The 27967-nt window shown below is 38.6% G+C and overlaps 1 protein-coding gene across 3 annotated transcripts in view; it reads left to right on the top strand.

Annotated features, from left to right (window-relative positions):
• Positions 1–27967, top strand: part of CDK14 (cyclin dependent kinase 14) — a 575395-nt gene that overhangs the window by 317391 nt on the left and 230037 nt on the right. For all 3 annotated transcript variants that reach the window (XM_059396884.1, XM_059396886.1, XM_059396885.1), the window contains one exon: positions 14747–14867. In XM_059396884.1, the coding sequence (XP_059252867.1) occupies positions 14747–14867 (121 nt within the window). The remainder of the gene's footprint in view (positions 1–14746; positions 14868–27967) is intronic.

Below are 27967 nucleotides of genomic sequence, written 5' to 3'. Positions count from 1 at the left end.
AATAGTTTATTTCAGCTTGTTCTACCCAGTCATTGGCTCATTGCTGCCAGCCATCAGTTTCCCTGCCACACCAGGAGAACCTGTCATTTACATCCGATCACTATTTTAGGACTCACACTATGAAATATAAGGAAAGACGCTAGAATCTGAGGGTGGAAGTTGGAAGGGGGTGTATGACAGCACAGGGCTGGGTGAGGACTTAGTTGACCCTTTTTCTTTCTCTCTTCTAAAAACAAGTCCTTTTCCTCCTGTGTACAAGTAATAGGCATTTCAGAGAACAAAAGAGGAGTAGAGTGAAAATTAAGTTTTCTTCTCCTCCTGTTTTTTTATTCCTTTCCCCACAGGCAGTTCCCTTTACCTGTTCCTTATGTTTCTTTTCAGAGATAGAATATGTCTATGTAAGCACTTCTTTTTTTTTTTTTTTTTTTTTTTTATGCAGATAGTACATAGCATACCCACTGCTCTTTGTTTTGCCTTTTCTCTCAACAATTTATTATGGTTGGCTCCATATTAATACATACAGATTTATTGGCCTCTTTGGCTGCATTTTGTAAGCTGTGCCATAATTTATTTAGCCACTTTTCTTCTGGAATCTGAGGTTGTTTTTAGTCTTTTGCTAGAAACAGTGTCACAGTGACTATCCCCGCACAGAAGTCTTTGTGTGTATAAATACAGGGTAAATGCCTAGGATAAAAGGTGCCATTGATCACTCTCTGAAACTTGTGAAACACACCCAGTGCCTTCCAAGTTTAGTTCAACCAGTTAATTCAATGAACACATTACACATTCTAGGCCCTGTGCGGGTCCCAGGGATCAGACACTGCCTCTGCCTTAAATAAGTTAGCTTCATTCTCCAGTGACTGTGATGCTCACAGGGAAGGTGCCAGGTGACCAGTCACAACAGGAAGGAATGCCTTCTGCTCTCAAGATTTAAGGAAGCATTTGAAGCTGGGTGGGAGTTAGAGGTGGGAAGTGGCAGTGAAGGACACGTGGGATGGTACAGGACAGTGCCCCAGGGTGCCTGCTGGCCGCACTGCCTCCCCCTCGTGGCACCCTCACCATCCCTGCAACATGCCAGGCCTGCTCCTGCATGTGCCCTCTGCCTAGACTGTTCCCCCTAGATTTCTTTAAGCCTCTGTCCCCTTACATTGGTGCCCAGAGGGCCTTGGAGCTCCTCAGCCTGGGCCCTTATGGCTTGAGTGTTGTCGGGAACAGTGCTTCGAGTTCCTTCACTCTGCTCTTCCTCTTGATGCCACCAGAAAGGTGTCTCTCATGATGGCATCATGTCATGACTGGCTCCCCCGGGGCGTTCGGCACTGCCTTAACCATTCTGGCCTTCTTGGCCATTTGCCCAAGGGCAGAGCAGACCCTTCGCTGAGGCTACTACAGTGCAGCCAACATCTGTCAGTCCCACCAAGATTTTATGAAGGTTGAGCATTTGGGGAAGAGCAGGGCAGGGCCCCTCAGGGCACCGCTTGCTTCAGTTTAAGGTTCCATGCTCAGAACCTGGAAGTCCCTCCTCAGAGTTGGGGGGAAAGGGTCTCCTCTCTGTTTATCTCCTCCTCATCTCTGTCTGCCTAAGACTGGATTCTCTCTCCCCAAAATGAGTGTTCCCGGTGACCTACTTAGAACTCGGGCCCCACGCCTCCAAAGAGGAAGTTCCCTCCTCATGAGAATCTGAGGGCCCTGGGAGATCTAATTTCAGATTTCAGTGTCCATTTTCTATCCCCTAGCCACAGGATTGGTCACTCAGGCCCACAGCCCCAAGAATATTTATATTACCAACAGTCCAGTATCAGTGTGCATGATAGGATTTAGACCTAAATGTAACCACAAGTTGGGCTTTATTGGTTTTGTCCTTTTTAGGGTGAGGAAAAGCCCTCACCATATCCACTTTCTTTAGTCCTCTTGTTTCCTGAAAACTTCTAATGGAGAATGATGGGGAGCATTATTATGTTATCTCTGTGTTCCTTGAGGCAACAAACATCTTCCTCAAAGAAACCACAGAGCCTCAGAAGCCCATTAGCTTTGCCAAAACATGCGCCCAGTTTACACTAAACCCTTCGCTCTGAAACATCAAGATGCAGGTTAATTTCCCAGCTTGCCCCAGAACAGTGGGTAGGGACTTGCTTTACATTTACATAACAGAAATTTTGCTATTAAGTTGGTTTTCTTAGAAGAAAGGAACAGTCAACCTCAAAGATAAATTCAGGTCTCTTTCTTTAATAAAACGGAACATGAGTAAGCTTTGAAATGATGTTTTTATACTGCTGCCCATCAAGGTTTAAAAAAAAAAAAAAACCTATCAGATCTGGGCATACCTCCTTCTCTTCTTAAATTAACACTCTGAGAGGTAGCTAGGGCGCCACGTAGAATCAGAGGAACCTGGTGTCGTAGTTGGGATCTAAGCTGGTTTCACACGTCTGAGTCCTCCAGTTCCTAGTCTGGATCCTAGTGAGCAGAGACAAGGCCGTTCCGTGTCTGTGTGTGGTTTAGATAGACTTAGCCCTGTTTTAAGTATGGTCTTTTACAGAGGACTTGGTGTTATGTCAGGATGTGGAAGGGGTGGAGAGTGGTGGTAAGAAATGGAGCAGTCGTAAGACATGAATCTTGCTCATAGAGAGCTTGTCATATAGATGGAGAGGTAAACACGGAAATGAAAAGTTAAATAAAATCGTTTTATATACTTAACTGCCAAGTGAGCTGAATGGAAGATGACATGTGATGTAAAAATATAGAGGAGAGATTGATTACTTCTTGAGGTTTTATTTATCTAAATTTTAAACATATTAGTTTGAGAAATAATAGAATTTGTTAAGAAAGCATATCCATCACATTTATTATTATGAGCCAGTAGCTTATATATTAATAGCTTTATATGTCTTCCTATTTGTATCTAACATATATGTGAGCGGTATAAAAGAAAGAATTTATGTGTTTGGGTTTACTTCTAAATAACAATAACAAAAAAGGATCATGAGCTTTTTTGTGATTCACTTTTACTCACATTGGGTTTTTAAACATTTTGAAATCCAGGGACAGATACTCTATTGAGATCTGACAAAATGTCCCAAGGTATAAAGGTATAAAATAGGTGAAAGAAGAGGTACTGTGGATCAGGTGAATTGGCCATTCTCTCTGTTTGTCAGGACAATAAAGACTTGCCACCTGCTACAGGAACACTGTCTCAGGGCTTGAGGATAGGTGGCTGTTCTAAACATATATGTCGGTGCAACAGTAGACTCAGTGTGGGCTAGACACCACGCCAGGAGCTGGAGGAAAAGCAGATGAACTGTGGTCCTCCTTTTAGGGAAGCTGCAGTCTGGTGTGGGATGGAGGGCGGCTGACATGTGAGTGAAGGACTTGGCAGGTCCACTCAGCCTCGGGGCTTCATTCAGTCAGAGAAGAGCAAGGCTCATTACTGGACCGGTGAGGGGAGGGGAGGGCAAGTCAGGAAAGCTGCTGGAAGACTTGGCCAGAGTATAACTTTGAAGGACATGTAGGCATTCCAAGATCAGAGACCATGTTGTGCAAAGGAGCTGATGTGAAAGCAGATAATTACAGGTAATTTGCCTCAAACATAAAAAGGAAGGAATGGGAAGAAACAAGGCTGGAGTAATAGCAGGGGAGGTCTTTCGATTTTGGACTTTTAGGATAAATTCCAGAGAACCCATTAAGCTCTTTAGCAGAGAAGTGACCTGATCAGATGGTGTTTTAGTTCATGGTGACAGCCAATATGTTGTGAGTATTGTATGAGCCAAGTGTACTATGAAGCATTTCCTATGCATTTCTCATTTAATTCACACAAATACCCTGAGTCAGGTATGGTCCTTGTATTAGAGATCCTGGAGAGGAACAAAGGGCAGCTCAAATGGGTCAATAGAGGAGAATTTGAGGTAGGGACTATTTATGAAATTGTGGGCAGGATTGAAAATGTGAAACCCATCAGGCTAGCAATAGTGGGGGGCTTTTAACCAAGTCTTTACCAAGACCCCAAGATATAACTTGATCTCTGCTCAAACAGTATGATAAGAGAAAAAATTAAAAGCACAGGAGAAAATTCAGAAAAATAGGATCATAATTTAAAAGCCGTAAGCCATAAAATTAAAAAACAGTATGTATTTAGTTTGACCCAAATCTTTTTTTTCCCTTGAATTGGCTCGTTAATTTGAACTGATTTGGTTGGACATGTATTGTAAACACATTAAAACCTCTCCGTTAAAGTCACGTCAGAGGGCAACTGGGTGCTCAGTTAGTTAAGCTTGACTTCGGCTCAAGTCATGATCTTGAGGTTGTGGGATTGAGCCCTGCGTGTTGGGCTCACGCTCAGCACAGAGTGTGCTGGTCTCTCTTCCTCTGCTTCTCCTCCCCCCTCCCCAATAAATAAATAAAATCTTTAAAAATAAAGTTCATGTTAGTAAAGGACACCTCAGAAAAGCTCTTCTTTTTTTTTTTTTTTTAAATGCTTTTTAAAAAAAAATTTTACTTGTTATTTGTCAGAGAGCACAAACAGGAGGAGCGGCAGGCAGAGGAAGGAGCAGGCTTCCCACTGTACAAGGAGCCCAGTAAGGGACCTGAGCCCAAGGCAACTGCTTAACCAGCTGAGCCACCCAGGTGTCCCCGGAAGAGTTTTTTCTTGTGTCATTATATGTCCTACAGATGAGCTTTGATCACACCTGAGTTTGAGATTTCTGGGGAAAAAGGGGGGAAGCAGAGCCCTCAGTGCCCTGTAAATTAAATATCCCCCCTCAGACTCCTTCCCTCCTTTCCTTTTCTTCCCTCCTTCCTTCTTTCCTCCCCTCCCCCCATTTCTTTCTCTCTCTCTCTTTCTTTCTTTCTTTCTTTCTTTCTTTCTTTCTTTCTTTCTTTCTTTCTTTCTTTCTTTCTTTCTTTCTTTCTTGTTTAACTATTCCCCTCTAAATTACAAGTCTCTGGCTAACTAGTTGCTTTCCACTTCAGAAAAAATCAGCAGATGAAACCTCTTCTCATTCCAGCAGTTAGACCTTAAGTAAAGGTTTCTGAGCATTTCTCCAGAGTACTTCCTTACCAAATTTCTCTTTTCCTTGAGGGTCTGTTGTGTGATTGTTCTGTGAGGCTCTCTACACAACATCAGTCGTGTTCTCTCATTTCCTCATATTTTTGGAACCTCCTTCCAGTAAAACCAGCATGTGTTTTTCTTTAAAAGATTTTATGTATTTATTTGGGAGAGAGAGAGAGAGAGCATGAGCAGGTGAAAGGGCAAAGGGAGAGAGAGAGGAGGAAGCAGACTCCCCACTGAGCATGGAGCCTGATGGGGGACTCAATCCCAGGACCCCGGGATCATGGCCTGAGCCAAAGGCAGACGCTTAACTGGCTGAGCCCCCCAGACACCCCAAAAGCAGCTTGTGTTTTCTCCTCACTTCTCTTTCTTGTCTTCACCCTTTTGCTCTCCCTCTCCCACCAGGCTGACCTGCCCCCATTGCGGACTTGGGAGTCACTCATTCTCTGCCGCTCCATCTGCATGGAGCCCAGGAACACATTTGTTCCCAGATTCCCAGTCTTCTTGGAGATACAATGGCACTGCCTGTATTCATCCTGGCATAGCTACTTACTACTGTGTAACCTGGGATAAACCCATTTCCTTTCTGTTAAATTAGGATACCAATAATCATACTACTTTCTCGGTTGTTGTAATGACTAAATGATGTCATGTATGTAAAAACCTAATAGATTGTAACTTCTCATTAAAATCTCATCAGGTGTACACTCGCATATTCACTGATTTTTCATATTTTAGTATTATCTATAGTAAGACCAGGTAAAAATATTGTATTACCCCTACACACAACTTTTAAAAAAGTCTTAGGTGTTTTAGAAAGGAAATGGGAAGGATTTTCTCATAAACCTTCCAGAGGAACACTTTTAATTTTGTATTTTCCTTAAAAACTCAAAAATTAATGGAAGCATATGTTGTCATTTCAAATGTTATATATGTATGATGTCATTTTTATAATTGGCTTCTTATTAAACATAAAGGATATACCTCTGGCATAAAATCATAATTATTTTTACATAATTTGACCTAATTATAGTTGTGATGATTCAACAATCTTTCTTTAACACATACCAGTGTACACCCTTAGAATATTTGGTGTGTATATATATAAATACATGTTTATAACCAAATGGTCTAAAAGTTCTGAATAATATGTCTTGATTTAAGACTGAGAGTCTTATGGTGAACTTAGTATGTTTTACCTCTAATTTTTAAAAATTGGGGAAAAAGGTCGCCTGGGTGGCTCAGTCAATTGAGCATCCGACTCTTGGTTTTGGCTCAGGTCATGAGCTCAGAGTCATGAAATTAAGGCTCTGAGCTCAACGGGGAGTCTTCTTGGGACTCTCTCTCTGTCTCTGCCCCTCCCTCACTGCAATGTCTGTCTGTCTGCCTCTCTCTCAAATAAATAAATTATTTTAAAAAATAAAAATTTGGCAAAAACCAGCATGAATATGCATTCATCAAAATTGCCAATTTAGTCAGATTATGCAATTCATTTTCTGTACTGCGTTGTCATTTCACATTGGAATAATAACTATGGGTCTCACTAAATGAGAAGCAGAAACTAGAAAACGAAATGTAAGCCAGTGAGCTGTGAAAATGATGTCACACTCTGCTGGAAATGATTTCACATTCTCTGTGCATGTGGATGTGATGTGAGGGGTTCACTGAGGTAGAATTATTTACTTAAAGGCCTTTTTAAGAATTGGAGCTTACATGATCATCACACATTTAATTTTAGTAATATTTTCTTAGCATCACTGAGTTTTAGTACTTGGACAACTCAAAGTGACCTTAGTCTGATCCATGGGTCAGCAAAACTTTTTCTTAAAGGGCCAGATACTAAATGTAGCTTATGGGTCCCAGTCTGTGCCAACTACTCAGCTCTGCCGTTGAGCACAAAGTGGTAGATGATATGTGAATGAATGGATGTATCTGTGTTCCAGCAAAATTTATTTACAAAGACAGCTAGCTGGCTCACAGGCACCTGAGGAATCTGATCTCAGCCCTTTTTATTTTATGCATAACATAGCAAGCAAGCTTACATGATTTAATCGAGGAGATACAACTAACTAGTTAGTGTCAGAACCACTATCAGGCATTTAGTTTTTTCATGTCACAAGTCTTCCAAAATGTAGGCTAATGCTCTGATAACAGCATATCGCTCATATGGTAGTCAGCCAAAGGATTCTGACTGATTGGTCTTACCATCATCAGATCTGTTTCATTTAAAGAAGTATTTCCTAGAGCGGTATGTTGTTTTTAATTTCTATACAAAATAGAAAATAAAGTTTTTCTATTTGTGAAATTTAAGTATTTGAATATTTTCTTTCTTTCTTTCTTTCAAAGATTTTTTAAAATTTAAATTAAATTAGCCAGCATCTTTAGTTTTTCATACAATGTTCAATGAACCATTAGTTGCATTTAACACCCGGTTCTTATCACGTGCCCTCCTTAATGCCCATCACCCATTTACCCCATCGCCCCGTCCACCTCCACAACCCTCAGTTGCAGGTAGACTCAGGAGTCAGGAGTCTTTTTTACTTCTTTATTTGAGAGCAAGAGACAGAGCACGAGCAGTGGGGAACGGCAGCGGCAGAGGGAGAGACTCCCCACTGAGCAGGGAGCTGGACACCTTGATCCAGGGCCCCGAGGTCCTGACCTGAGCCAAAGGCAGACACTTAACCAGTTGAGCCATCCAGGCATCTCTGAATATTTTCTTTCTTTTTAGAATGTCTGTATTAAGATATTATGATTGTTTCTGTTATTTAAAATGCAGATTAAGAAAATCTTTATGATAGATAGTAATTAGGCATAACTTATTAACTTTAAAAATTCAAAGATAAGTAAATAAAATCAGAGCAAAATAGAATACTGCCTTAATATCTTTAAATGCCTTCTGCACTTAATTTCATTTTATTAGAATTTATCTTCAACGAATATTATTATTCAGTTGAAAGACTCTAACAGTTGCCAATCAAAACATTCTTAAGGGATTTTGGAATGCTGCAAAGACTAGCTTCTGTTAAAATAGAAATCTGGATGGAAAGGAAAACAAAGATGTTTCATCAAAGGAAAGAATTGTAATTCCAAAACTTTTTTTTCCACTGTAAGCAATACCATGTGATATTAAATATATGAAAGTACCCTCAAATATCCACATTTCCTGCTCCCTGTGATGGTAAAAATGGGCAAGGGAGATTGGAAAAATCAAGCTTTCATAGTGCTTATCGAGAAAGATTGAGCATTGAAGTCTTTTGTTATTTTTCAACCAAATATTTCAACCAAATTTTAGTTTTCAGTTAAATTAAATTCAACAAGTGTAGGTCATTATTGTCTAGGATGTATTTTGAAATTCATAAATTTTGCCATGAACAGACTTGAGGTTTGTATAACAATCCAGCAAGACATGAGGAGTACCTAAGGAGGAAGAAAAGAGGGAAATTACAAAGTAAAATATGTTGAATTTTGTAATTTTATACATGGAAGGAACCTACAATCAAATGAGCCTTCTGGTTTTGGTGAATGGATGGATGCTGATGTTTATACGTTTTTTTTTTTAAGGTTTATTTATTTATTTGACAGAGAGAGAGAGAGAGAGAGAGAGAGATATCACAAGTACAAAGAGAGGCAGGCAGAGAGAGGGGGAAGCAGGCTCCCTGCTGAACAGAGAGCCCGATGCGGGAGTCTATCCCAGGACCCTGAGATCATGACCCGAGCTGAAGGCAGAGGCTTAACCCACTGAGCCACCCAGCAGCCCCGATGCTGATGTTTAGTGGTGAGTTCTAGAACACGGGAAGAGAAAACATTAGTTGGAGAATTAAGGGCAGGATAAATGTTTGTGATACCCATGTAAGATGAAGTGTACTTTTTAAAAATAGAAATCTAAAGGGGAAGATTGATGCTAGAGGTATTTATTTGGGATCATTAGCTTACAGAGAGTAACTAAAGCCATGGGAGTAAATAATATCACCCAAGAAACGTCGTCAAGTACAAAGGGAAGAGGTTGAAGCCAGAACTCTGGAGGACACCAGAAGAAAATACTTTTTGTTTTGTGTGATGGTTGTTGATGGATACATTCTAGGAGCAGCAGTAAAGAATTTTCAGACTGCTTTAGCACATCACAAGATATTAATATAAATCCTCCAGGAGGAAGGGGACTCCATTAAAAATTTATATGAAAAAGGGGTACCTGGGTGGCTCAGTGGGTTAACCTCTGCCTTCAGCTCAGGTCATGATCCCAGGGTCCTGGGATCAAGCCCCGCATCAGGCACTCTGCTCCGTGGGGAGCCTGCTTCCCTCTCTCTCTCTCTCTGCCTGCTTCTCTGCCTTCTTGTGATCTCTCTGTCAAATAAATAAATAAAATCTTAAATAAAACCTTAAAAAAATTTATATGAAAAAAGACATTTCTGACCCATTTCCAGGACTATGGAAAATTAAAAAAAATGTATATATATGTATGTGTGTGTGTGTGTATGTATATAAGCATATATATGCCTATGTTTTATATATATATATATATATATATATATATATATATATATATATATAAAGGACAGAGGGAGGCATATATATATGCCTTACACTATGGACTGGCTCATAGAATAGAGAAGTCTATTATATATATATATATAATATATATATGCAGAGGGAGGCATATATATATGCCTTATGCTATGGACTGGCTCATTGAATAGAGAAGTCTTTTCCTTTCCAGCCTAAACTGCCAGATGATAAAATATTACCCAGGTATTTCGTGTCTGTTTGGAATCAAGTTGTGAAGAAAAGAGCTGCTCTCCTAGAAATACTGATTTTGTGATTAAGAGCAAAACACTCTTTTTTTGATTGTTTAGTTTGGGGAATGAGATATGTTGAGAAAGACGTGGGAGTTGCTGTAATATAAAAACAAAACTACTGAGAGACACAAAAGAGTGGCACATCCTGTGGGATATGGTGGAACCTATGTCTTTATAGCATATTTCAGTTGATATTTGCAAGCTCATCTTTCTTTTGCCATTACTCCACTTAATTAAAAAGAAACGAGTCATTGTTACCAGTTCTTTCTCAATTCCTTGGTCAAAGAATTGAGCAGAGACATGGGAGTTATCATTCTTGAACCCCTGTCCTAGGTTTAGCAACTTTCTTCATAAAATTAGAGGCTACTCAATCCCTAGCCAATCTTACCACATGCGCAAGGGATACATTGGAATTTGAAAGAGTAATGAGGTGTGCAGTGTGCGTGGAATATAAAATCTAACATGTATCTGTATACAGCTAAGAGAAAGTTTCCTGTTTTTGGAAACTGAAACAATTTACTAGTGAAATGCATTTACTCCTGGACTCATAGCGCATTTCCTGTACTGACATGCAGATGGCTGTAGGCACTTGTGGTTGGGGTCATGTTGAGTGCCCATAGGATATCTTTATGCCTATGCCTAGTGAGGAATGGGATAGTTCCAGATCTGAAACCTGTGACAGATGGAAGTTGGAGATTAGATGTTGTGAGAAATCACCTGTGGATGACATCAAAACATGGCATTAGCCACCGTTCGTTATACATATTTGTGAAAGCACTGGTTTGACTTGATAATCCTTGACAAAACCAGCAGTTAAGGGCAGATGGGGGAAGATCCCAGGAGACCACGCCACTCCCTATCTGAGAGGTCAAAGGAATAAATTTAAAAGAAGAGGAGTAGCCAGCAGTGTCCATTGCAGCTTTCAGAACTGTTAGATAAGGCCTGAAGGGTGTCCATTGGTTGATGCTAACCAACTACTAGTCTGTTGAGGTCGAATTTTGGAAGCATTATCTATCACACGATTTATTTTGTGCCCCGCCAGAGGGTAAAACCAGGCTCAGGGTGGTAGCCGATGTTGGGATCACCATGTTATAGAGATAATATAAAGGGATTCTTTCATTGGGTAAGAAGTTAATTATAAAGTTTAACTCATCTGGAAGTCTAAAATTCTTCTGTGCTAGCTAGTATCAAGGTTGCCCAACTTGGAATAACTGGCAGTAGGCTTTGAACAGCAGGACTTTTTACTCTCGTCTAGGGTTTCTCATGAGTTAGAAATGATAATGTGTTAAAGTGGGATACTCTGGATTGTTCTGTAAGCCATTTTAAGTGCCTGTAGGAACATGCACCCTTTCGTACGCACACACTCAGCTAAAGTGGTATTGTGCAAATAACTGTACTCATCTGTTGAGCATTACACTTTGCTTTTTGACTTTTAATTCAAACTAAGCATAATATAAGAAGTTTTGATAATAACCCATGAACTTCATCCTTTTTAAAAGGTGGTGTAGCTCTCTTCCTGTAGTGTAACCATAGCAACTGACAGGGAACAGAGAAAGAAAGCTTTCACACATGCTGTGCTAATTAATCCTGTCCTATAGTTTTTCCTTCAGCTGGAGGATGCAGTTTAATATATTCTGCATGAGTAAGTGTGTTTTGATGTATGACTGTAAATACATGGCGATATCTTTACCAAAAATATTTATTAAAAATATTGTTATATATTCCGACTTCAGGGTATACCCTTTTTTAAATTCTTTTTTTTTTTTTTTGAGATTTTATTTATTTATTTGACAGACAAAGATCACAAGTAGGCAGAGAAGCAGGCAGAGAGAGGAGGAAGCAGGCTCCCTGCTGAGCAGAGAGCCCGATGCTGGGCTTAATCCCAGGACTCTGGGATCATGACCTGAGCCGAAGGCAGAGGCTTTAACCCACTGAGCCACCCAGATGCCCCTATTCTTCGTTTTAATAATTTGTTTCCTCCCTGAAAAATTTGGGAATCTGTATATCTTTTTAACTGAACAGTCATATTTTTAAGATGAAAGCCTTTTGTTTATCATCATATAGGACACCTTCCACAAGAAAATGTCTAAATTAACTATATTAAAGTGAGGTGGTAGAAGAGTTTTTCTCAAGCAATGCAGAGGAGTGTGTCTTTAAAATATAGTAAGATTCTTCAATATGACACATTAATATGCAGACCATTTAAAAACAACTTAACACCTTAAAAAGTTAGATATTACAAGCTCATTTTCACTCTTTATTTGGGAGCTACATGACCCATGTCAGCGGTGTTTGGGTAGTCCTTCACCTAAACTTGTGAGAAGGGGGAGAATAATGGAAACAAAGAACTTTGCCTTTTTATGTTTTTCATATTTAACCACTTTTACAAACTTATATTCAGAGTAAACATACTTGATCTGAAATCATATAGTTATTTAGATTTATACTGTTTCTAGGTTATTTTGAGGTCTTATTCTCTCTTTAAAACTGGAAATACCAAAAAACAAAAACAAAAACAAAAATACCAACCTGGAAATACCACAGGTTTCTTTAATTAGCCTGGTCTTCTGAACTGTCAAAGAAGATCTCAGTTTTTTCATTCTCTCCTTCTTCTAGCCTAGTTTTCTGTCAAGAGGGTCTTAGAGGAGCCGAGGGATCCAGCCTCAATGTTTTTGGCATCGCATTTCACTTGATGAGAGCATATGGAACAAGTCAGAACCTATTTCAAGGACTTGTTCTTAGCTCTGTATAGAAACGTGTTCATTTGAGGAACTAAATCTTTTGATGGAATTATTAAATTCTGGAAACACTTTACCATCTAATTGTCCTACCTCTTGTGCAGTTTTACCTGAATTTAGGTAGGTTAAAACTTTGTAGAGAAAAGTGGAGGTTACTATGTAAATCTGTTATTAAAAGTAGTTGTTCCGGGGCACCTGGTTGGCTCACTCATTAAGCGTCTGCCTTTGGCTCAGGTCATGATCCCTGGGTCCTGGGATCAAGCCCTGCATTGGGATCCTGCTTCTCCCCCTCCCGCTCCCCCTGCTTGTATTCCCTCTCTTGCTGTCTCTGTCAAATAAATAAATAAAATATTTAAAAAAAAAATAGTTGTTCCATTCAGGTGCAGAAAAGTTGGGTACCATATATATATGTATGTATGTTTGTGTATAGTCTGTGTTTTAATATTGAATACTTATCAACATTAGCCAATTTATAATATACCATTATATTTTTTTAAGATTTTATTTATTTTTTGACAAAGAGAGACACAGCGAGAGAGGGAACACAAGCAGAAGGAGTGGGAGTGGGAGAAGCAGGCCTCCCACCAAGCAGGGAGCCCATTGTGGGGCTAGATCCCAGGACCCTGGGATCATCACTGAGCTGAAGGCAGATGCCTAAGGACTGAGCCACCCAGGCACCCCAGTATACCATTGTATTATTATAAAAACTGAATTGTAGAAAAAAATGAGTTATTATAACTGTAGTTGAATTAATTAGAAATTATTGGTCTTGTCAGCTGTCCTATTAATTTTAGCATTTTCATATAATACAGTAAAGGGAGTATCCAGTGTTTAATAAACAGCAGAAAAATCATGTTCCTAAACAGTAACATAAAAATATAAATTATCAACATTAAAATGAATGTGCTATGGTACATTTATTATAAAAATGTTATATGTGCTTTGAGCCTCACAGTGATAAATAACGGTTTTCACTTGTTATTAATGAACATACCCATATAAAAAGCTATCACATGGATTTTTTTTTTCTTTTGAGAAAGGACATCTATAGATTTTGTGATTTTTAAAAGAAGTTACATATTCATTGTAGAAAACTTGGGGGAAAAAAACCTTGAAAAATGTATTTAGTAAAGAAAAAAAAAAACTGGAGGGGCGGCTGGGTGGCTCAGTCGGTTACGCATCCAAGTTTTGATTTTGGATTAGATCATGATCTCAGGGTAATGAGATCAAGCCCTGCCTCCTGCTCATGCTGGGCGTGGAGCCTTCTTAAGACTCTCTCTCTCCCTCTTCTTCTGTACCCCTCCCCAAAACAATAGCAGCAACAAAAAAAAACCCAAAACTGGATAATCCCATTTTCCAGGGCTAACCACTGAAGACATTCAGATAGTTTCTGCCAGTCTTTTTTCTATGCTAAAGTACTTACTGTTACGAGGTCAAACTGAACATAATTCTTCACTTAACATATTACTGTGACCATTTTCTCATTTTTAAAGTTCTTAGAAAACACTTAATTTATCCTGTGGCATCTCATCATCTCTATGTTCCAAACTTAACTCTTCCTTTATCGTTATTTATGTAGGTGGTTTTCAAATAGAGTTTCCTGAACATTTTCCAGTAAGTATTTGACATACCACTGAAAGGAAATAGTAGTTTTGGGACAGCCCTTTGAGAAAAACATCATATTCTCTTCTTTCAGATTCATAATGCATATTAGAAAAATGAAGGGCACTAAGAAGCCTCACAGTATGAAGACCTGTTTTAACTTTTTAAACCATCTTTTCCCAAAATTATTTGACATTGGAATCTTTTCTCAAAATACTTACTTAAAACCCATAGAACTAGGGTTCCATGAAACTTCCTTCGGAAAGTCCAGGAGATTTCTAAGCTTCTGAGTAATGTCTAATAGTTTATGAATTGTTTGTTTGAAACTTTTCTGGAATTTTATCAGATTTATGATGCTTGATTAGGAAATATAAGTGATTATTGGTTACTAACATTATTTGAAACACGTAGGCAGCAATGTACTTTCCCCAGCCTTTCTAGTAATCTCAACATTGCATTTGTGATTCTGTATTACAGTGTCATGTTTGACCTTTTAAAACTGTGAGCCTTCAAATTAAAATTTCCTTGTCTTATTAATGCCTATTAAACTTCTTTGTGTTTCCTTTAATCTACAGGTCTTGCAAGAGCAAAATCTGTCCCTAGCCACACATACTCCAATGAAGTAGTTACCTTGTGGTACAGACCTCCAGATGTCCTCCTGGGCTCGACAGAATATTCCACCTGCCTTGACATGTGGTGAGAAATGGAAGATTTACTCTAGCTAATTTATCTGTAATGCGCAGTCTGGGTCATGCCTAGACAAACATTCTAACAGTTTGAATGAAGATTAATGGTTCAGGAGTGTTGGCCTGTGTGTGGCAGGATTGCGGGATTTTTTTAAAAAACATGATTGGGAATATTCCTTAATCAGAGGCTCCCTTGCACATGGTGTCTGGGAATCGTTCTTAATGGACAGGGGCGGAGATACTTTTCTGTCAGTACAGCGATTTTTCTCCCTGAGGGTCTTAATTCGTAGCTGTGTTTTGTAACAAGGAGGCATGTATCTCCAAACAGCAGCGTGGATTGGAAATAGTAGGAAGCATGTTTCCAGTCAACAACAAAGCTCAGATAAGTAGTCTAAAAATTTGGTGTAACTGTTAGTCACTAGATTTGGTGTAGTATACTCTTGAGAACTTGGTACAAATCATTCCAAATGAAACAAAACAATTACTTTTTAGAAATATCACGTAAGTTAAATTTCAGTAGAGTCTCAATTTCACATGGTGGTTTAGCAAAACTTAAAAACCTGCTATGGTGAGTGCTGTGAAGTGTGTAAACCTGGCGATTCACAGACCTGTACCCCTGGGGATAAAAATATATTATATGTTTATAAAAAAATAATAATAAATTAATTTAAAATAAAACCTGTTTAGGAGGCCCAAAGACTGACAAGATTTAATGCATAATTATTATTTATAAGGGATAATGAGTCCCCAGAGTGCCTGGGTGGTTCAGTGGGTTAAAAGTCTGCCTTTGGCTTAGATCATGATCCCAGGGTCCTGGGATCAAGCCTTGTGTCGGGTTTGCTGCTCAGTGGGGAGTCTGCTTCTTTCTCTCCCTCTGCCCCTCCCTGCCACTTGTGCTCTTGCTCTCTCTCTCTCAAATAAATAATTTTTAAAAATCTTAAAGTATAAAGTATAATGAGTTTCTAATCTAATGTGATCTAAATAAGGGAATAATCTTTTAGTACTCAGGAAAGTCTTCTAGAGACTCAAAAATGTCCTCTATTCATAGAAAAATCCCCTTTCTAGACTCAGGGTTGTGTTCAAAGTGAAACAAATCACATTGCACTTGTGCTGTTTTATCATAGGAATCACCTTCCATGAATGGTTATGCTCCCGTGTATGAAATTCAGTTACATGTTCTTACAACGTTTATGACCTCTATAAAACTTCAGCCTGCGTTGTTTATCTTCCTGCCGAGTACTTACTTCACTGTTTTTCCCTCAGTAATCTTGGCTTTTAGTAAATTAGGCTGTAATGAGGCCTGGCATCTTTCCTGATGTTTTTGATCCAAACATTTTACAGTAAGAAAACAATCAAGTTCCTTGTGATGTAGGGCACAGTGTAGATTTTCTTAATTTAGGCTCCAGCAACCCCTCCCCTCTCCACCCCTTCATAGCCCTCCCCTCCCCCACAGCCGAATAGGATTTCAGAATCTGTGAAGCCACTGAAAATATATGCAACATTTTATGTACACATGGATATATTTATTTTTATGGGGTGTAGATCTGTAGCTTTCAATAGAGCTATAAAAGAATCTGGGTCACTAAACAGCCTAAAATCTATGGTCATAAATTTTGTAATGCCTCATAATAAATTTAATACAAAGTTAATGCATATTCCAAAACACTGAGAATAAAGCTGACCATCTATCATTAAGAAGCTGAGCCAATTCATTTTTTCATCATACTTTTTTTTTTTCTTTTAGGATGGTTGTTTATACAAAATTTTTTTCCCCAAGACTAGGCAGAGGCTTGGGCAAAAGAAGTATTTTGATCATTAGTCATAATGGAGGAAAAGGTTGGAAATAAACGTCAGTTATCAGGATATCAGTTACTGTCTTTCTCATTCCCTTTGTTGTTCCTGTCTTACAGTTGATCATTATATCAATAATCATTAGTTAATATTCTTGAGTTATAATCATTAGTTAATCATTAGTTAATATTCTTGAGTTATGGAATGTTTTAATTTTTTGAGTATGAAAATTCTAGGTTGCCTTTCAATGAGGTCAGTTAAGGACTCTGCTAATAGAACATAGTTTGGAAATATTTGTGGCTTGGAGCCAGTTTCGTCTTTTAGTGCTTGGCAGTCCAGTTAAGTCTCTACACTCATAATCGGAAGAAGCTGTTTTTTATACACTACTGGCTAATTTTTTCCAAACCTTTAAAAGTGCTCTTTAAAGTACAAAGAACCACATGGATTATGACTTGCTGATATGTCTGTTTCTGATACATGGTATTTGATTTCTACCCACCCACCCTTTTTTCTTTCACATGTGTCTGCATGTGCACGTGTGTGTGTGTGTGTGTGTGTGTGTGTGTGTTCATCCTCTTGAAGAAGGCTTGGGTTCTTTCTGCCAATTTGCTTTAAACAGAGACATAATAAAGCATAAGAAGAAGACTATTATTTAAGGGGAAGGGAGGAAAACTGATACAAAATAGAAGACCCCGAATGCCCTTTTGTCTGCATGCCAAGGTTATTCATTGCCAAAACCAAATAGTAAATGTGTTGTGTTTGAGCAGTTCCCATGCTTATTGGCTTTCCATTTTCAAGCCCTAAAATCTGAGTTATGTCTACGCTGTGCCTGTCATTCTGACTGTAATTTCATCCCAAGCCATTTTCTAAAAGCCATTTTGTTATTATTCTATAAGTCCTAGAAAATATATATATAGTTTCAGTTAGAAGTTCACAGGGCACTGATTTTTGCATAATCTATGACATCAATGCTGGGTATTCACAGAACGAGACATGGGACTGTAATTGAGTCATGGCTCAGCTGCACCAAGGAGAAGTGCAAATATGAATGCACGGACAATAGCGGGGAGGCAGGTGGAAGTGGGTTCAGGCTATTTTTCCAGTTCATTTACCATCCTGGGGCAGTAGGGTAGTAACTAAAACCTAACGATCCCTACACAGTGTTACATTTCCCAGTTTTCTGTTTAAATAGCCAGAGGCAATAAAAATATTAATGAAGACACATATGCATTAACATTGGCAGCAAGTGATGGAAAATCAGAACGCTCCATGAGATGATTTACTGCTCTAGGTCTCCAGGACCGTGGCAGTGTGGAAACAAATGTGCAGTTCGAGAACTCAGCAGGAAACCTAGGTTTTGATACTTTTGTCTCCCTCCATGACGAAGGATTTAAGCAGAGGAATCAAATTGGACATTGTCTCATATATAACTTCTCTTAATTCTTGGATTTTATAACTCTTCAAAGTCAAGGCATAAGAAATCATCTTTAAGCTTCTAAACCAAAAGGCTTGTGAAGGACTGAGAACCACATTATAAGAAGTGCCAGCGTGAAAAGCAGCTTATCTGTGTAGTTCCTCCCCTGTTGGGGAGTTATGCTGTAGCCGTGGATGTTATTGCTATAAATAAGCTTTAGGTTTCTTTACAGAAGCTCATAAATGTCTTTAGAGTGGCATTTGTTTTCTAAAGCGGAAGGCCACTTGGGATTATTTTAAGGGATTAATTTTTAACATATGGTGACTAATGTAGCTAATAAATAATAGTATCTCATCAACATCACAGTGCTTCTGGGGCCACGATGTCTGTGGCTCTACCTTGTGGCATCAGTGACAGTGTTCCCCAACACAACGTGTGAAGAACGAGAACGCACCCGTCTCTTCCTTTCATCATCTTTTTAAAAGCTAATTAACATATTAACTATGCTTGTCAAAATGTGGGGCAAATCATTTATAAATAAGCCTGTCAAATGTAATGAGATTGCATATTAAATCATCCTTTTCTCTATTACATCTCTGATTTAAGATTAAAATTAATTTATTTAACATTGTAGCAGCTGGGTGATTAGAAAAAAATTTCCATACTAGTCTTGATATATAGAAAAATGTCTGTCTCTAAATTGATTTTGCATAGATCAGAGAAGAAATTGCCTATTTATTGAGTATTATAAGGCTGTGTAGCATTGATTTTTATTAAATAAGACTAATCACCATACATATTGGCAATGTATGGAGTTCTGCCATCATCCTTAATGACTGCTCCTGAACCAGGGAAATTTATGAAATAAAATAAGGACTTCCTAGGACTCAGGTTTGTTTTCCAGTGTTTTAAGAGAGAGAATCATAAAGAAGTTCTACTAGAGTGCCCATCCTGAAGATAAATTTGTTCTATATGAGGTCCTGTGTTGAGAAACTGAGTGACAGAAATAATAGTAATCGAGTCTAAGAAATAGTAATCATAATAGTAACAATAATAGATATCTTATTGGACACAAACTGTACTCTAAGTTTCTATTCTGCATTTTTGTCTTTTACATGTTAATTATTATCCTAGTGCACCATGATGCGGTGGAAGAAAACAAAACACAGAGAGACTAAGTAAGATAGTAAAGTTCATTTAGTTAGTAAATAGAGATAGCATGCAAACTTAGGGCTAACTCATTGCAAAGCCCTTTCTTTACATAATCTCTTCTTAAGATGATTTCTAAGAAATTGGTTTTTGTTTTACCAATAAAGTGATTCTGAAACACAAATATGGTAAAATTCCATTTTTATAATTTAGGTTATGCTCTGAGTCATTTTGGATCCTTTATGTGCTTTGAATAAAGTAGGTGGCTTTCACTCTCCCTCAGCTGGTTTATGGACTGCCTTTCTCCACTCATGTCAGTGTTCTGTGTCATGTGGTTTTACATGTAACTTTATTCAAGGAGGAATTTCTTTGAAATAAACTTAAAATGTGAATCACTGGATTGAATCCATTTTCACGAGACCTGTATCGATGCTGGCATGTATTTTCCAAACTCACCATTACTCATTTACCACTCCTACTAAAATGAATGAATCCACTTTAGAAAGAGTGGTAGTGGGACACCTGGATGGCACAGTCAGTTGGGTGCCTGGCTCAGATCATGATTTCAGGGTCCTGAGATCGAGCCCTGCGTCAGGCTCCATACTCAGTATGGAGTCTACTGAAGACTTTTTCTCCCTCTCCCTCTGCCCCTCCCCACTACTCTCTCTTTCTCCTTCTCTCTCTCTAATAAATGAGTAAATCTTAAAAAACTGTATACATTCAAAAAGAATGGTAATAAGAATGAGAATTAGAGTGCAGGAGCTACATAAATTCATCTATCTGTCAACATTATTTACACATTTTCTTACTAATCGGTTCATAAGACCAAAGAGGATTCAAATCAGTCACTGTCCAAGGTAACAGCTCTTTAAGAGCTCTTGAGAATTCAAATAATACTTGCTTACATAATACATGACCCAATGACACTGAGGTAGCCACTGATGATGCAATAGAACATAACAAAAGAACAGGGCATAGTCAGACAGGCATCTAGGTGGTTGAAAGCTGAGCTCATGAGGCAACTGTAGTTTCTGAGCCCATTTCTACTACTAGAGTCCCTTAAATTAGGAAGACCGTGTAGTATAGGATCCATACCAGGATACTTTTGAAAGTTAATAGTTATTCTGCTAGGGCAACAGGTGAAAAATAGAGACTTAACTGTGGCATGTGGCCATCTTTCTCATAAAGCACTAGAGCAATAATTTGTTAAATACTAGTAGTCAGAAGATCATTAATGCATTTGAGTGCTTAATTCAGACCTAAGGACTGCTGGCTGCAAACTCATGATTCCTAAGTAGAAAACTTCTATTACATTTCTTAATGATGAATTATCTCCAAAAGTACAAGTCTTAAGTGTTAGATTATTATGGTATTATAGAGTGGCTGCCAAAGTGTTGAATTTAGCAATGGCTTTGGTGTGCAGAGGGACCAGTTCTATTTTTCTATCAAAAGCTTAGCATGGTTATGGTTTTTACATCCCCTCTTTGTTCATCAGTGTATGTTTATGAGAGAAACAGTGTATGTGTGTTTTTAATGGTTATGTGCGGTCACTTAAAAGTGATAATTTTACTGAATAATAATATATAAAATGAGGTACTATGTGTAGTCTTCACTACTGACTATTTTAAAAATAAATTAAAATTTCCCTATTTTTATCAAAGTTGACAAAGTTCATGGCTATCCACAAATGGATTTTTAGATGATTTTTGAGGAGCCAATCACCATGATTAAGTTTCACAATATTAGGAAAGCCCTTGGTATATTCAGCTGCCTCATTGGTTTGTGAGAATAGCTAAGAGATGGTTGAATGTGAGACCCCTTAGAAAATTTAAAACTCCACAAATGCTGAGAATAGTTTTCTTATCAGCTTTTAATATATTAATCAGTTAACCCAAATATATTGTGTTTCTGTTGAAGTATTGCATCCAAGGGTGCTACAGGATACATCAAAGAAATGGAAGATGCTACATTTGGTTTTAGGGAGATTAACATACTGTTTATATCTAGAGAATTAGGAATTTTGGCCAAGGATGTTCTTCTCATCTTACTTTTGTGTGTGTATGTATGTGTTTAATTTGGAATTACATAAATTAAGTTCCTCAGATTTAGAGAACATTGAATGTACACTAGCACCTTTTATGTTTTGATTTATATATTTGGTCATGTAGGAATCTGAAATGAGTTCTTTAATCACGTAACTAGCAGTGGCTTGCTGTGTAAAGGAGAGGCAAAGTTGTAGTGGAAAACACGTTAGAAGCATAAATTAGTCTCTGCCACTCCTTACCTAGAGGGTGATATTGGTTGACCAAATCCCTTAACTGTCTTTATCTTCATTTTCCAAATCAGTAAACTATTTCAGGTATAATCAATAACTCATAGCCACATTATTATTACAACGGTAATAACAGCAAAAATAGTAAACTCCCACCTCACCCATACTTAACCCTCTTATTTCCCAGAAGCAAATACTTTCAACTCTCTTAGTATCTCCCTCCATATGTCTTAAGAAATTGTTCATATTGCTATTTATTGATTTATTATTTTAGACATTATCTGCTAAGTAGGTGTTACGGTAGATGAGGATTTAATTTTCTCCCATTACCCTCCCCCCACTCCACCTTCACCTCATGCTCGCAGGAAAGAGTCTGTATCACATTTTGACACATTCGTATGTAAATATTATTCATGGTAAGTTAAGAAGTAGTCATGATTATGTAACCTTCTTCTGTAACCTTTTTGCTTTTCCTGGACTTCATTGATTGTCTCTGGTTTTTACTAGTCGTTGCTCCTATTGTTCATTATTTATAGGTATAAAATATTTGTCAATTACATATGAAAAATACTTTACAAATGCTCAAACATAGCAAATCTATCAATCCCATCTAATTTTCTTGACATCTCCCTCCCCCAACCTTTTCCTTGAAACTTTTCTCTCAGCTCTCTGATTCCTTGCTTTAACAGAGCTGAATATCTGTCATGTTGTGACTTCCATTTGCCCCTCTACTATTGTTGTAGGACCTAAGATGGTTTTTTTTCCCTCTCCAAATCTGTGCTCTGCCCATTGGTGCCCTGCCATGTGTCCTGAATGGCTAACCCCTATGGAAGTACATCCTCCAAGCTACCTTGGCTACTGGTTTCCAGCTGGGTTCAGGCAATGAACCTAATTCTTTTCTTTACCCACATTTCTGGAAATGACTAACTATAACTTCTGTGAGTAAACCCTTCTTCCATGGCTCTAGCTGTCAATAGATTCCACTAACACTTGGCCTTTTTAATTCTCGGCCATTTTAATATGGCTATTAGTTGTAAGGCCCGTAATGGGTTCTGGTGTTGCTAGACTCCTAGTGTTTTAGTATGTCTTATTGGTTCCCTTACACCTCTGTAAGTAATCAACTTATTGAAGTCTGTTCTGATTTAGATTCATTTTCCTTCTGGACCTTTACTGGTTCCAGATTCCCTATTTCCTGGATTCCATGTCTTCCTTCTTTAGTATGCTCAAAAAGAATGTATTAGAGATACAATTTTCAAATTCTTAGTTTTCTCACAATGTCTTTATTCCACTCTTACACATGATTGATAAACTTTGGCTGAGTATATAATTAGGTTCTTCTTCTCCCTCAGAATTTTGAATGCATTGCTTAATTTCTTTAGAGCTTCTGCTATTGTTACTGAGAAATCTGATTCTATTCTTATTCACAGTCATTTGTATGCCCCCTCATACTTTTTCTCTGGAAAATATTAGACTCTTCTATTCCTGATATTCTTAAATTTCATGATAATGTCCTTTTGTTGCTTTTTTCTTTTTTTTTTTTTTAAAGATTTTATTTATTTATTTGACAGAGAGAAATCACAAGTAGATAGAGAAGCAGGCAGAGAGAGAGAGGGGAAAGCAGGCTCCCTGCTGAGCAGAGAGCCCGATGCGGGACTCGATCCCAGGACCCTGAGATCATGACCTGAGCCGAAGGCAGCGGCTTAACCCACTGAGCCACCCAGGCGCCCCTCTTTTTTTTTTTTTTTTACATTGGTGCTGGGTAGATTCTCTTCAATATGAAGATGGAGTTCTTAGAAAAGTTCCTGAATTTTTAAAATGATTTATTTTCTTCCATCTTCCCTGTTTTCACTTTTGGGAAAATTTGTAATAGTTTGATATTGAAGCTCCTAAGTTAATCCACAGTTTAAAAAAACATTTTTTTCTCTTATTTTACAACTTCTCATCTTTCAAACTTTTCATCTTTTCTTAAAAATTTTTAATTGCCGTATATAAGTGCCCATTTCCCTTTTCTCTGGTTTCTGTTGGAAGCTTTCCTTAAATATGGAGTTGGGAGGAATTCTTGGTTGTCCACTTACTTTTATAAACGAGGCACTATAAATCTTTATGTATACCTAGGGAGTACTAGTTGACCGATCAGTTTATTATATATATTGTTCAGTCAAAAAACCAGACTTTTCATTGGGAGATCCACACATAGAGTCAGTGTCTGAAGGCCTAGTCTTTGTTCTTCCTCAGATGCTGATTTCCTGGCATCCAGCATCCTCAAGGCAGGACAGGAGAGGGGAGCTGATGGTCACATGGGCCAGTAAACATATTTTCCACTTAATTTCCCTTTTCTCAGCTATGTGCCTCCCCCGATCTCTTTAATTCTCAGTTTGAGGCCTTTTGGATTTAAGTTCTCCAGAGAATAAACACTTGGTGCCCTGCTGGTGGTTTGGGATGGAAGATGGTCAGAGAACACCTGTGGGTCATTTGCTTTGTACAGACTTCGAGGTTTCCTCTCTATTTCTGGTTGCAGAGTCATCTTCACGCTTTCTAGAAACTGTATCTCCTAGTCCTGAGCTTTTTCTGAGTTGTCCTAAGTAAATAATCTGATTATAACTCGAAGTTGTGACTGTCTGTGGTCAGTCTAGATTTGCCACCTTCATCCACATCTGAAAAAAATTCTCTCTTCATCCACTGGTGGTTCCTCATCTATTTATTTTATCCTTGCTTAAAATTTTATTCCTTAACTGACATTTATGTCACTTTAGGGAAGGAGGGGGCGTCTGTGCACAGTTTGCCCATGTCCTACTCTTGAGAATGTAACATTCGTGGTTTAACTAGGGACAATTGACTACTAAGACCCTTGCCCTGTAGAAATTTGTGATTTTGCTTAGACACAGACGTGAGTTGTAGGTGCTAATTGGTGGGAGCCGATCACACAGCACAGTGCAGGAGGGATTGTCTTGACCGCCAGGACTTAGTGTGACAGTGGACATTTGTCATCCTTACCACTAAACTGTTTGGCATTTTAAACTGTGACATAATGACAACTTTAGTCATGAAAATAAACTTAAAGAGAAAGTATATGCTTTTTGAGGAGGTAGTGATGAAAGAGAATAGAATGTGAAGTGATAGTTGTTAAAAAGATAAAAATTGTGCATGAATTTAAAGAATTGGCTGCAGAAAGCAGTCTTTTGGCTCTGTGGCCTGTGTGGATCCAGCATAAGCTTGCTATTAAAACAAGCAAAAGCGTTACTAAAACTCTTCCAGCAAATGTTCCCGTCAGTATAAAGTTTCTAATCCAGCGAAGGTAAAAGGGTGGACTGTTAATTGATGTGTGCAGGAAAGGAATGATTGAATGGAAATGTAACTGTGGAGCAACTAGGAGCTTGTATAAACATCATTGTGTGACTGTGGTTAGTAAAGGGATTTGGACGTCTGCTTCATACTGTTCATTGAACCATGGAAGTAGGGACTTCTATAGTGTTGTGACACTTGTAAATTAATTCCTCAGGACACTGCATTATCTGGAGTGTACTTTAATTAAGAACCACATTTTCATTTACTGGTAGTCTGCTGTGTGAATTAATGTAACTTAAATTTACTAATGGCTTTTTTGATTTTAGACACTGTATTATGTGACAGGAATTCAGATTTTTTTTTTTTCAGTTTTGTTCTTCAAATGTAGTGTCCTTTGATTCATATTGGTAAAAGGTGTCACTAGGGAATTTTAAAAAATGATACAAAAGTAGAAAAAGAATTAAAGTCAAACTTAACTAAAATAACAAAAATCAGCCTGCTAAATTCCATTAAAAAATAAATAAAACCAGGAGCACCTGGTTGGCTCAATCTGTTAAGCATTTGTCTTCAGCTCAGGTTGTGATCCCAGGGTCTTGGTATCAGACCCCATATTGGGCTCCCTGCTCAGTGGGGGACGGGTGGGTTTGCTTCTCCCTCTCCCTCTGACACTCCCCACTGCTCGTGGACTCACAGGGTCTCTCTCTGTCTCTCTCTCTCTAATGCATAAATTAAAAAATCTTTAAAAAACATAACAAGGGGCACCTGGGTGACTCAGTGGGTTAAAGCCTCTGCCCTCGGCTCAGGTCATGATCTCAGGGTCTTGGGATCAAGCCCCGCATCGGGCTTTCTGCTCACCGGGGAGCCTGCTTCCTCCTCTCTCTCTCTCTGCCTGCCTCTCTGCCTACTTGTGATCTCTGTCTGTCAAATAAATAGATAAAATCTTTAAAAAATAAAAAAATAAAAAACATAACAATAAATAAAACTTACCCATAGTTACAATAGGCACTTAGTATTTTTTTTTTTCCAAAACAACAAATGCTTTACTGTTCCATTGAGATGTTTACAAATACCAAAAAATACCCAGGCCAGGCCCAGCAACCATGGCCCAGTGCTGGGAAGCAAGGCAAGGAGGTGGGCTTGGTGTTAGGCCATGAATGGCTAAGGCCAGACAGCTGGCAGCCTGGTCCTCTGTTCTTCATTCCTGTTGCTCTAATGAGGCCAAAGCGGGGGAAACCAGACCTCAGGGTCTTTTCCCTCTGTTGCCTCCTCTTCTGTTCAGGTTTCCCCTAGGGGATATCTGAGCAGCCCTCCATCCCTGAGAGCCACTCAGCCTATGCAGAACCCCTCTCGCCGCCTCTCCCATCTGCTTTCCTCTCCCTCTGGTCTCTGGATGCCCTAGCTTCATTCCTTCTGGCTCTAAGCAAGGCAGGAGTGGAGAGGAGCGGTTTGGACTGGAGGTTTGGCAAGCCGTGCATCAGGGCCTGGAGACACAGGCAGGGGGCGGGGAGGTGGTGTTCAGTTCCTTACCCCAGCATGAGATGCCTGAGGTCCCAGGCTGGAGAATTGGATGTATGTACCCTCAGATGGGCCCACAGCTGAAGCATGGTATGACTAGGAACCAGGTCTCAGCAGCTCCTTTTCCTATACACATGTGAGCTGGTCATCGTTTATTATGGCAATTTATATTTCTCTGTATTTCCATAGAGACAGTAGATTCTAAGAATGAAATGTTTACATAATTTCTTTTTCTGTAGAGCTTGGCAAGGCCTTTATATTCTTTCTCATTGATAATTCAGTGGTTCTTCCTTGATTGCTAGCTTGTACCATGTTTGCCTCTGAAAACAGGATATATTCAGAGCCTACTGTAAACTCTACAATTTTAACAATTTATTACATGAACTATATACATTTTTATCTATTTGTCATTTAATCCTAACATGTTTAATTTAGAAATGGTTTCAGAGCTTTAGCAACCCAGTGAAATTAATACATATTTTTGTTATATTGTTATTTTATGCCTAATTTAACCCCCTTCCCCCCCAAATCTGAAGGTCCTTGGTTATGTTGCCCATATTAGCTGGTCGGTGGTGGCACAGGGGACACAAAACAAAACAAAACAAACCCTCTGGAATCCTAGGGCAGGCTTCTTACCTCAAAGATCTCCCTTGCACAGTAGGAGTATCTTTATTCACTTGTTTATTCATTCAACAAAACAGTAAAGAATATCCAGAGCTTCAAGCATGAAAAAGACCTGGTCCTTGACCTCAAACAGCACCCACTGGTGCTACCAATAGTCTAGACTGCCTAGCCACATTCCAGAGCATATCTTCGAGAATATTCCACAAAACCCACAGACTTCACAAAAAAAAATGGACAATGTGGATTTCCAATGGAAGGCTCTTTGCCCTCAGGTCTTCTGTATATTATCTAAAATATCAGATGGTTGTCAGATATTTTACTGTCACATAGCACCTGTGCAGTCATATATCTTAGGAGTACCCATGCCAATATTCTTAACCATAGTCCATCAGAGTCCAGCTCTGCCACGTGATGACTGGAACTAAACATAGTAACCAAAATCCCTTCAGATTGAAATTCAGAATTTTCCTCACAGAATAATAGAGTAATTTATTTGGAGGTTTCAGCAGCGATTTCTCTTCATGGTGTGCAAATACGGCTTGTCTAAAAAGATTTGAGTATGTCATTTGCTTTGATCTTTAAGAGAATTACTAATGAACAATTTTTTTTCCTGATTCCTCATTTCACATTATTACAGGAGGATTAATACATTTGCATGGAGAAGTCTTATAACTTCCTTGTTCTGCATCAGCTGTCATATAAACAGAAATTAAAGATGTGCAAAGCTTATTAATTTGTTTTCTCTTGTCCTGCGTGGTCTACAGCTATTCCTTGGAGAAGTGCTTTCACTGGTAGCATTTTAAATGACTAATCAGATGGGACTTCTTTCTTCCTGTATTGTTCCGTAGTACAAGAAACACTGTTTTTTGTTTATTTTTTGCTATTCAATGGAATATTTTGAGTCTTCCATTTTTTTCCTTACCGTAGCCCTCAGTAAGGGCCTTACCTATTTATGTTTTTGTGTTGTGACTAGTTTATAACATGTTCCTTGTCCGAATAGTCCCACTTATCTATATAACCCGTGGCTGTTGTTTTAAGGTTTTATCTCTGGGGTCTTCAT

This window comes from Mustela nigripes, chromosome 4 (assembly GCF_022355385.1).
Source record: "Mustela nigripes isolate SB6536 chromosome 4, MUSNIG.SB6536, whole genome shotgun sequence".
NCBI classification, from domain to species: domain Eukaryota; kingdom Metazoa; phylum Chordata; class Mammalia; order Carnivora; family Mustelidae; genus Mustela; species Mustela nigripes.
This window is presented reverse-complemented; position numbering and strand designations above follow the sequence as displayed.